Genomic DNA, 12,130 nt, shown 5'->3' on the forward strand with positions numbered 1-12,130 from the left:
TATATATATATATATATATATATATATATGTATATATATATGCATGTATGTATTGTATGTATGTATATGTATATGTATATATGTATAATATACATACATACACTCACACAAGCACACACACACACACATGTATGTATGTATGTATGTATGTATGTATGTATGTATGGATTTATACATATATATATATCATTAGATAAATGAAAATAAAAATAATATGAAATGTAAAAACCAGAAGATATGTATTTATAATTAATCTGTAACAATAAATTGTATTTTAGAGTGTGGTTATTGCTCATTGAAAACTTTTTTACAGAACATTGGTCTCCATTTGGAATTATTTCAGCTGCAATGGAATATGGCAAAATTTTAATGTTCTGTTCATGAACGGAAGTTGATGCTTCTTGCAATGACAGTAGCATCAACAGAATGTTATCTATCATGTACGGCATGCTTTTGTGTTTGAGAATGGTATAGTGTGTGTGGGTTTCAGAAAGATATAGAGAATATGTGTTTGGGAAAGGTTTAGTGAATTGTGTATGGAAAAGGTTGGAAGCATCTAGTTATTTATGTTTGAACAGGTTGCAATGAAATAATTACTTTCATTTAAATTTTTATGGAAATTACAAAAGAAGTTGAGAAGTAATACAATGAATTTGAATTGGTCTTTGACACATCATCATGTTTCTGATTACTAATAACACAACGATTTTTTTTTATGTGAAAATGTATGTAAAAAGTAAGTATTGTACTTGGTTGCAATATTTTATTCCTAAGAAAAATCACAACTCTTTTAAGCATTCAGATTGCTAAAAATCACAACTCTTTTAAGCATTCAGATTGCTTAAAGTGCAGTTTGAGGATCTTCTACTATAACACTGGGTTGACCAATAGCTTGTGAGTGAATTAAGTAGATAGAAACTGTGTGGATGCCCATTGTATGTGTATATGTATATATGTATGTATATGCATGTGTATGTGTGTGTGTATGTGTATATATATATATATATATGTGTGTGTGTGTGTGTGTGTGTGTGTGTGTGTGTGTATGTATATATATATATATATATATATATATATAAATATAAAGGTTATGAAGGGTATTGGAGTCAACCAAACCCTAAAGATATAGGTAATACCGAGTAAGTGCTGTATACCAACTAGTTTTGCCCCTGACGTGGTTGCAACATGAGTGGGGAATGTAACATGGGTCATGTATTAGCGTGTGTACATATAAAAAAAAAGAATAAGATAAAAAGACCAATGGCAAAAGTAGAATTATATTTTATGTATAAAGTCTCACAGCTGTTTCAGGGAAAATCCAATGTATCCCTTCATCGGAGACGGTAATAGTAGAAGAATGGATTATTACATCTATAAGAGGAGATTTGTAGTAAGAAGTGAGAGCGATGCGTAGAAGAAAGAACAAAGAAGAAAAAAGACTTGGAGTATAGTTTCATTCCAACAGTAAACATCCATGTAAAGAATTCATGTGGGTATTTTCTGGAGATAATTGTAGTTGCAAAGGTGGATATATATCATATCGTATCCAGTATACTCTGTGCGTTGTTTACTCAAAGGATAGTCCGAATCGAGTGAGAGATGTGTGTAGGATTAAGAGGTCAAGCCTTAAGACAGGAAGGAAGGGAGGAGGAAGTAATTAAGAGAGAAATGGAGATACGGTTGCTGGTAGTAGGTGATCGTTAGGTCAGTTATACTAACAGGAAGGAAGGAAGAAGGAGAGAGAGCAAAGGGAAGAATATGGGGGTGGAAGTATAAGTCTAGTAAAGAAATGGATATGTAGAGAGGTAATGTGGAGAAGTATTTATAATTGTGTACAGTGTCAGGATATGAAGGTACCTGTAGGTGGTGATGGTGTTGGTGGCATTCGGAGAATAGTATTAAAGGAAGGAAGCAAAATAAGAGAACAGAGATAGTAGTGATAATATTCTAAAAATAGAGTTAAACCTATTTTAAAGATGGTAGAAGGGGGACCTATTTGCTAACTTGAGTTGGTTGGGGTTACCTATGGGGAGTTGTGGGAGTACGTTGTGTGGTCATTTGTGCATTTGTGTCTGTGATAGAATTTGAATGTATGGAAGAAACGGTGATTACAGGTGCTAAGTGCTTCGTTATATCGATTAAGTAGTGTGGGAGAATTGTATTTTAAAATATGGAATGCCTCCCCCAAGCAAAACTTGCAATTAGAGCGCTGGCCTTGTTATGGAATTCCAGAGTCCAGAATGGACCATGTTAAAGTATACTGGGTATTTGTGTTTTTGAGGTGGTGAATGTGGTTGGCTAGTATTGTAGATTTGCTGTGTTTTTCATATCTAAAAGAGCGAAGGTGGGCTGTATGGCGTTGCTTGAAATCTTTAGTTGAACCTATGTATGCAGCTGTAGAGTTATGTAGCAGATTGGTTACAGTGCATTTATATATTACGTTATATCTTACACAATGCGTTTGCAGCAGGCAGATTGTCCCGGAGCGACAGTTACAAGTAGATGAAACTTGGGGGTTGTGTTCTGTGGTGGATGAGGCAATATTGTTGGAGGATATGTTATATGAGGATGTAGAAGAATCTAGATCAGTGAAATCATTACTGTTATAGTTATTATTCCCTCTATTGTTATTATTATAGGATATAGTAGTATTATTTCTGGGTATACTAGTGGGCTGGGATCTATTATGGTCGTGTTCAAGTGTACGAGTGTCAGTGTTAGATGTATGTATATGAATGTCTATGTTGGGTATATGCGTGCGCTGAGTGCTAGTATTACCATAGTTATAGTTGTGTGAGTTTTGATAATAGAGTGAGAGTTTATGTTTATTAGAAGTTGCTATAATAGATTCGAAGCTAGGCATGGTTGAATAAGACAATTTCAAAGTGGATCTGTTAAATATAGAATGGTATTTATGTTGTCGGCGGAAACTGATGATCATTCTGTGACAGGCCCTAACTTCTAACTTCTTAAACATATATGTATATATATGTATATATATATATATATATATATATATATATATATATATACACACACAGACACATGCATATATTTCTAATCCAGAAGGGAGACAAACACTGATGTTCGATGTGGCAGGCTTGATAATTGTTAAGGGACTTCTCTTAACATGAAACCAATGGTAGCCTTTACCCATAAATATAGAATCTTTATCCACCAATGCAGTTTTGAGCATTCATTCTCATTGTCTGACATTAACACACACACACACACATATATATTTCAGCATAACATTTAAATACTTAATCTATTTTCTAGTATTACCTGTCTGATGACACACTGGAAGTTCGAGAAATCCACAATGAGAATGATGGCAGAGACCCTTTCCCTGTCCTTATAAAACGTGACAAAGTACCCAAAAACCGCAACAATGTTCCCTCCACATACCCAGCCATCTCATTGGAACTCACTACCCATGAAGTCAGGGAATACGTCACTCCACCAGACTTTGTCATAGGTAAAACCGTCAATATATATGGCCGTGTCTTTCTTGTCTATGACTGTGATAACTTCACCAAGGCTTATTACAACAGACACTTTGGTATCACAGATTTCACTCCCCTTGATGTGAAACACTTGCTTCCAAAGGTAAGTATTTTTATACTGTGTGTTTTGATTTGTTGAATAAATGCAGTGAACCAGCAGTATCATTGGCATGCTTGACAAAATACTTAGCGACATTTTTTCCAGCTTCATATTCTGAGTTCAAATTCTACTGAGGTTAACTTTGCCTTTCATCCTTTCGGGGTTGATAAAAAGTACCATTTGAACACTTGAGGTGGTGTAGTGAACAAGCCCTCTCCCACAAGATTTCAAGCCTTGTGCCTATAATAGACAGAATTACTTATGTTAGGGCAGTAGAACTGCGAGTGTGGTGGACAAAATATCTTGTGGTGTTTTAACTCCCTTTATTCTAGTTTGAACTTCTACTGAGCTCCACTTTGCTTTTAGTTTTTCTAAAAGTGGTGAAACAAAGAACCACTTAAGTATAGTATTTGACAAAATAAAGTACCGTTCAAATACCACAGTTAATTAAATAAAATACTCTTCGTGTACTGGGGTTTGATATAATCAACTATAACCATGCCATTGTTACAAACATCATTTGGATTTTCTTACCTTTGATGATTATTTGTTTATGTCTATGGTTAATTCAGCTCATTGAGATGCTGAAAATTTATGACTGCCTGAATTACTCAAGGCACAAGGAAATATAGCCTTCTCCAAGATCTCTAGTTAGGCTGTACTTGTTCATAAGACCTTTGATCTGATATATAAGATAACCTATTTTTGCCATACATGCAACTCCAAATCAAAACATTGTTATTATCATGTTTATACCTTATTGAAATTCATAGCCTACATTTCAATTAATTTTGCAATTAACGAAGAATTTAGCAAACTAACTTTATCATAATTAAGCTGAGGTTTGGAACATAAATCAACATGAAATTTTGATGGATGGTTTTAATGTGGATCACTTTAAATAGGAAATTTGTATCACAGAACCAAGGGGGGGGGGGTCTCATGCAGTTTGGTATCAGAATGCTAAATGTCTGATTTATACACTGTAGGAGGAATTCTTTCAGTGTACAATTTTGGACATGCTCTCAACTATCAGAGCTGAACAAGTTAAATTCTAATTTATCTAACACTAGACTTTTTACCAGTTTCACATTTTAAGTCCTCATGCTGCTGGATTATGCTGGTACATTGATTTTTCAGAGAAATACACCAGTTTTATATACAATTTGTCCCACAAGTTGAGGCCTTGTACTTATGCTAGAAATAATTACATGTTAAATGGTTTTCGTTGCTCAGTTTCCAATCAGGACTGATCAAGAAAACCTATGATCAAAAATATTCCAGTTGTAGCTGTTATTGTCTATTTTGCTTTTGTTCTCCAAATACATATACTGATTAAATAATTAAAAAAAAAAACAATTAAATTGGAGCAATGAGCAGTCATGTCTGTGTGGTGAAAACATAAAATCAATGCAAAGCTGTTGCTATTGATTTGATCCATGTTTTACAGCTTCATTGAACAAGATTTCCTGCACGCATTCTTGATGATAGACATTCCAGCCATGACATACCTGTTATTTTTCCCAATCTCATCCATCCTATTTTAAAACCAGTTAGGTGTGATATGATGAAAATATTGCTGCTATTTCTAACAATTTGAGTGACTCATTGACTTTAGGTTCTAATGTTGGCTCATGGTTCCATGGTAGCTCAGTTTAAGTCTACAGACTCACTCCCTCATTCTTATGGCTCCCCTTGCTGGCTTCTACCCATACATTGGCTTAGAATCCACTCAGTTGACTGTACCTCACTATTGACATATCATTTTGTACAATGTTGTAAATAAATGGCTAATGGAGAATCTTGCCTGTCACAGTATAGAGACATTTCTCGTGGCACCAGCAAACAAAATGGAAAAGACATTACTCTGGATGATAGCAAGGGAGATGCGCTGGAATGATCACTTTGACACATGGGTCTTGCACTTATGGACAATAATCTCTGCCCTGATTGCAGTGAGCAGGGATATGGTCCAGGGGCCAAGAACACTGGAGGTCTCAACTTTCTTGGTAGATCAATGATTCTTAGTTGCTTCTCTCTCAGTAACTTACGAATCCTTGCCTTGGCTCCTTGTTTTACTCAGCTTCCACACTGCCGTTTCACTTCCTTATTGTCTCATTATCCTCATTAGCTGGAGCTGGCTTGGTAGACTGAAACTGCCTTCTTGGCTCAGATTCCTATGAAGGTGAGTATAAAAAAATGCATGAAGAATAAACATGTGGTAACTAAGTTGCATAATCTTGCAGCGAGCTGGCCCTGAACCTACAACTGTAACCAAGACTGTACCTGAAGATTATAAGAAAACTGATAAAACATTTCAATCTCAAACAGCAGCAGCAGCTGATGAACCAAGAATGGTATGTATTGGCATCAAAATCCCTTATCTTAATGATTTCTTGTGTAATTTTAGACATCCTTTACTTTTGTTGAAAGTTATGAATACATTTGGATTTAGGTTTCAGTTGCTGAGTACAATGTATCCTTTGTAGGTTTTGTGCAACAGTACATCCACATAAAAATAGGGAGCCCATCAATGGAGATCTTAATAATCCAAATCTTAATTATAGGGAAGAAATAACTAACGACAGAAGTGACATAGGCACTGACACCATAGTAGCACACACTGGAAGAAGGGGGTATGGTTATGGAAGAACTAACAATCAAAGGGAAACAAACCTAACAAATTCTTCCACAGGCATAAAACTAGAAGGACGAACTGCTAGAAAGAGCAGCACCAAAACTAATACCCGTAGAGAATTCAAAGATAATACTCGACTGAGGGAAAGAGAAAATAGAAGAAACTTGTAATGAAGTCAATAACACAATGGCTAATCGAAATAGGCAAACAAGTCAAACTAAGATATCAAATTAAGAATCTGGTCTATGTATGCAAAGTTACCTCGGAGAGAAGAGAATACTTTTATAAAAGAGACTAGCCAATCATTTAAGTTCTTTTAGAGATGGGGAAAAAGAAATAATACAAGCCTAAGCAAACTAATTTGGTCAATTAGAGACAGGAAACAATAACTATTCTATTGAATAGGAGCTAACTAGTATTGCTAAGCCTTATTGAGTAGGGGGAAATAGATGTGACTTATGTGTAAAAAAACTTTGCCAAATATTTACATCAAAACACAGATTAATTAATACAAGACATGAACAAGCCCCAAGATGCTTACACAAACACAATAGGACCTTTAAGAGATACAGAGATAATTCTAGATAGCTAATGCTCCAGCAACAATTGAGCTTGATTTAAAAAATAGAATAACATAACCTAAACGTAAAAATATTTAATAACTATCATTAATAAAAAAAAAAATACCCTACCCAATGTATAACACAAATCATGAGCAGCCCAACTGGAAAAAAAGAATATAAACAAACATGAACACTTCAATACAAGCACTACACTCAAAATCAAAAACATAACACACACAGCCACTAAAATGAACAAAGAACCTTACAAAAACACTAATCTTGATCTTGACTTATTCTAGACCAAACCCTAACTTCAGACAGTGACTGGTGTGAATCTGAGGTGAGCAGCACATGCCTATAAACAACCAGTACTCTCCCACAGAACACTAACAAAAATTTACTTCAGTCAGTCCACTTCAAGGATGACCAAATGGACTGACCCCGATGAACCTGGGTAGCATGTACCCCCTCTATAGCAAGGCACCTATTACTGCCTCCCTATTTCTCTGTCACCCTCTAACCTTTCATCCTCTGACACGAGTTCCCCTCCTCAAATGCCCTTGCCCCTCTCATAATTTCTGGTCTTGCAAGTTACTTGGTGATCCTGTCAGTGCTAGTACTACAGAAAAAAGTATCCAGTCCACACTGTAAAGTGGTTGGCATTTGGAAGAGCATCCAGCTGTAAAAATCATGTGAAAATTAACCTCACCTGTGCTAGTGCCATATAAAAAACACTGTATTCAATTGGCAGAGTGGTTGGTTTTAGTAAGGACATCCAGCCGTAAAAACCCTGCCAAACCAGAGTAGCATAGGGTAGTTTTTCTACCTGGCCAATTCTTGTGAACCATCCTACCCATGTAATCATGGAAGATGGATGTTAAACAGCGACAACGACGATGATGATTATATGTTTTGCTTTATGATATATGTGTGTTATATAACATACACATATATAGATGCACACACACATGTTGATAGATAGATATATCGATAGATAGATAGATAGATAGATAGATAGATAGATAGATAGATACATTGTTGTTGGCACGCCATCGCTTACGACATCGAGGGTTCCAGTCAATCCGATCAACAGAACAGCCTGCTCGTGAAATTAACGTGCAAGTGGCTGAGCACTCCACAGACACGTGTACCCTTAACATAGTTCTCGGGGATATTCAGCATGACACAGAGTGTGACAAGGCTTGCCCTTTGAATTACAGGTACAACAGAAACAGGAAGAAAGAGTGAGAGAAAGTTGTGATGGAAGAGTACAGCAGGGTTCGCCACCATCCCCTGCCAGAGCCTCATGGAGCTTTAGGTGTTTTCGCTCAATAAACACTCACAACACCCGGTCTGGGAATCGAAACTGCGATCCTATGACTGCGAGTCTGCTGCCCTAACCACTGGGCCATTGCGCCTCCACAGATACATACATACATACATACATACATACATACATGCATGCATACATATATATGCTTATAATATACAACAGAATGGAACATAACCAATCTTGCAACACTATGCTTTATAAACATTAATTCTCTTTTATTTAAATTTATACTTTGACTATAATAACTTTGTTACTGGAAAAAAATATAACACCTAAAGTAATAATGAATGAAGTATATTGAATCAAAGATTATGGAGTAAGAAATAACCAATTTACTTGAGGACGAAATCATTTTAATGATCAGATGTGAAGTTTCCATTGAACCTACATTCTTCTGTTTAGAAGTTTTGGTTAGAAAACTTATATATTCATAAGTTGTCTTTCTTTTATGTCTGAAACTGTATTTCTTTTCTGCTATTTTGATATTTTGGTGCTTATTAAAGACCGCAGCAGGAATTGTAACTGTTTACTTATCTTTGTGGTTTGTTTATTGGTTCTATGATTTAGAGTTCAAGAATCTGATTACATTTGATATTTCAAAGTTATGATCAACCACCTTCATTATAACATACATAATTTCAATTTTGGCATAAATATATTGTTATTATTCGGCAAATGGAACATAAATGAAGCACTGAACATAGTTGTTATCAATGATGTCGTAAAATATTTGGCAAGCAACATTTCAGATCATAACTATTAAAATGCTTTCCATGTTTGTTAGAGATCTTTGATATAATGTTTCTGTGTCAAATATAGAAGAATATAGGAGGTTAAAATATCAGGAATGTTCAATTTACTCAGAATTACCATTTGACAGAAAGCTGCTGCTATTTGACTGATGATTGTGATAAAACATTTATAGGATTATCAACAGTCAGTCATGTTGATATCATGGAAAGAAAGAATAGTTTGGTTTTTGAATTTGATATTCATCTGTTCAGGATGAGTAGAACAAGTTCCTCCTCAAATAATGGAATTGATTAAATCAGCTATTTTTCCCTTAGACAGAATTTTTAGGGCTGTCACAGTTTTAAAATCTTAATAGAAGGCATCCATCAGTCTGCACCCAAAGAAATTGCATCACTGTTAATGGTGGTGCAGTGCCTGTTGTGGCTGCACAGGCCCACACAGGAGTAGCAGTCACACATACAGCAACTGCATTTGAAGGAGCTCTCTGCTGGTGCTGCTGATTTTTTTTTTTTTATTAGTACTATTACATATTATTTTCTAAAGCAGTTGGCTGGCAGAATTGTTTGTATGGTGGTATTATTATTTTTTTTCCTGATTCATTACATTCTGAGTTCAGATTCTGCTGAGATTAACTTTGATTTCATCATTTCTTGATAATCAATATCATAAAGTGCTGGTCAAATATTGGGTCTATGCAATCAGCTACCCCCCTGTAAGATGTAATAACCACCAAATCACAAGACCTCAGCACAAATTTCATCTCTTCCAGGTGCCACACTAAGATTCAATTTACTTATTATTGTCATTACCTCATCTATTGAAGGTGTGGAATTTAAGGAGCCAATGATAGGTCTTTGTTGCATAGTATCAATCACTGTTTTATTCACAACTGACTCAGGGTTCAGGGGTTCAGAGAAGTGTTAAATCCAGCGACCTGTGATTTCTGTTGATTTAGTAAATAGAGTAGAAGACATCTTAGGAAGCAAAGAGGCTGATGCAGAGCTGTTAGGACCATAAACTTGCTTCATAAGATGGTAAAGCTTGCTGTCATTTGCATCAGCAGCAGCTTGAACATCATGAGCAAGATCCTCCCACCAAGTGTTCTGCATCTTCCTGAGAGATCGCTGCAGTAGTGATTTTACACTGGGCATGTGCTAGATTTTACAGTGGGCATGTGCTAGATTTTACAGTGGGCATGTGCTAGATTTTACAGTGGGCATGTGCTAGATTTTACAGTGGGCATGTGCTAGATTTCGCTGCACATCTGAAAGTCCTCTGTGCAGCAATACACTGTGGGCATGGTGCTTTACAGCCAATAGTCACTGAACTTCAGCATCATTTTCATCAAACCAGTCTCTGTGTCTGGCAGTAACATATCCCAGTGTTTCAGCAGCACATTGAAGAACCTGGTCTTGAAAATCTTCCCATACTGTAGTATTTTCAATGCTGGACAAACGAGGCTGAAGCTCTTTCCCCAACACAATATCATATATCTTGTAAACATTCAGATGCTGAGGAATGCTGACTGGCCCTCTTATCTTTTTCACTCTAATCATCATCTGGAACTTTGCTCACACCAGACTGTGGTCTGTCCAGCTCCTACTTCTTCAAGCTGACCATCACCTTCTATACAAGTCTCTGAAAGTGCAGCTATACCAATGTTATAGCAGTTCAGCTTGCAAGCAACAAGTGCAATGCATCTTTGAGGCCTACAGTCACTCTTGTTATCCAACAGAGTGCACACATTCCAACATGAAATGTTCAAGTTCCATTCAGATTTTGTAAAAGAAAAAGTCTCTTTGTTTTTCGAGTGCAGGGTGGACACTGGCAGTCACACTAAACTGACCAGATATAGAAAGACAGGCAGATTTTGGTTCACCTTTTCTTGAACCTCCCCAGCCTCTGGGTGAGCAGTGCCCTCTCCAAATGGAGCTGCTCAGACACCCATGCAGCAACTGAATTCTATTGCTGTCTTGGGCTATAAGAAGATGGCTTTATATCTAGCATGGGCCACCTACATGCAGGTCGCTGACTACATGCTTCCAACCCATCAGGTCTGCATGCTTTACCACTGTCTGATCACTGTAGGACTTCTGAATAAAAATAAAATAAAGATATACTAAAAATAAATAAATATATTCTAAAGATAAAGATATATATATATATACTGAAAATAAAATAAATATATATGAGAATAAAAAAAGCAGCACACATCGAGCAGAGGTCAGCAATGCCTGTGCAGAGTTTTAGGTCCAGTGAGGCTTGTACAACACCTCATAGACCCTCTCCACTCTATTGACATTATCTAGAGACAAACCAGAGCAAGATGTCTGGTGCCAATATGAGTCACAGGCTCAGGGATGTGGGAGTGCTATGATCTCTAGCACAAACCAAAAGATCTCCAAAATGTCCAATGCCATTCCCTGCATATCTGGTTTTATACCAGAATGACCCTCTCCTAGAGGCATGCTTCAACAGAAGCTGAGGGGTGCATCACTCCCAGTGGTCTTCTAGCACACTAGACACCATCCTGGAATTTCTGTGAAGGTCGGATGAAACTAGTGCAAGCTCATACATACATACATACATACATACATACAGTTTGCAAATCCAGTACCTAAGTTACATTTTCAGTTTCATACCTGTTATTATTGAACCAAAAGGATACATACCAACCCATCTGGATCAAAGTATGGCTGAATTTGGGATCTTGGGGAAAGAATGCAAATCCTCAATTCATACATTACAAATGATCATGATATCTAGAGCTATAAATATCTGTGAGACCTTCATAAGATTTAAAGAATGATTGTTAAAAGAAGATACTTTCCTTTACTACCTTCTTACAAAGTAGGTGGCCGGTCAAAATTTACTCTAAAATTAAAAAGAGATAAAGAACATGCATACATACATACATACACACACACACATACATACATACATACATACATACAAAAATATCCTGTGTCTGATCTTGAAATTCCAATGATCTAGGTTAGAAACCAGTTCTTTCTCTATTGGCAAGAAATCTTGAAATAAACTGAATAATGACATACATACATACATTAGCAGTTAAGGGCTGCTGTCCAGCATGCTATAAGACCACTGGAAGTGAAGTGCACGTTTGTTTTGTTAAAGCATGTCTCTAGAGAAAGAATACTCTAGTTATATGCCCCTTAACATTGTTGAGACAAATATCTTTCTTCAGTTTGTCTGAGTTCCTTGGTTTTGATAATG

General features: G+C 36.3%; 1 protein-coding gene across 1 annotated transcript in view; it reads left to right on the plus strand.

Moving 5' to 3' along the window:
• Nucleotides 1-12,130, plus strand: part of LOC106871867 (EF-hand domain-containing protein 1) — a 113,149-nt gene that overhangs the window by 54,689 nt on the left and 46,330 nt on the right. Inside the window, exons 6-7 of the mRNA XM_014918602.1 lie at nt 3,280-3,609; nt 5,853-5,963. Coding sequence (XP_014774088.1) covers nt 3,280-3,609; nt 5,853-5,963 — 441 coding nt within the window. The remainder of the gene's footprint in view (nt 1-3,279; nt 3,610-5,852; nt 5,964-12,130) is intronic.

This window comes from Octopus bimaculoides, chromosome 10 (assembly GCF_001194135.2).
Source record: "Octopus bimaculoides isolate UCB-OBI-ISO-001 chromosome 10, ASM119413v2, whole genome shotgun sequence".
NCBI classification, from domain to species: Eukaryota; Metazoa; Mollusca; class Cephalopoda; order Octopoda; family Octopodidae; genus Octopus; species Octopus bimaculoides.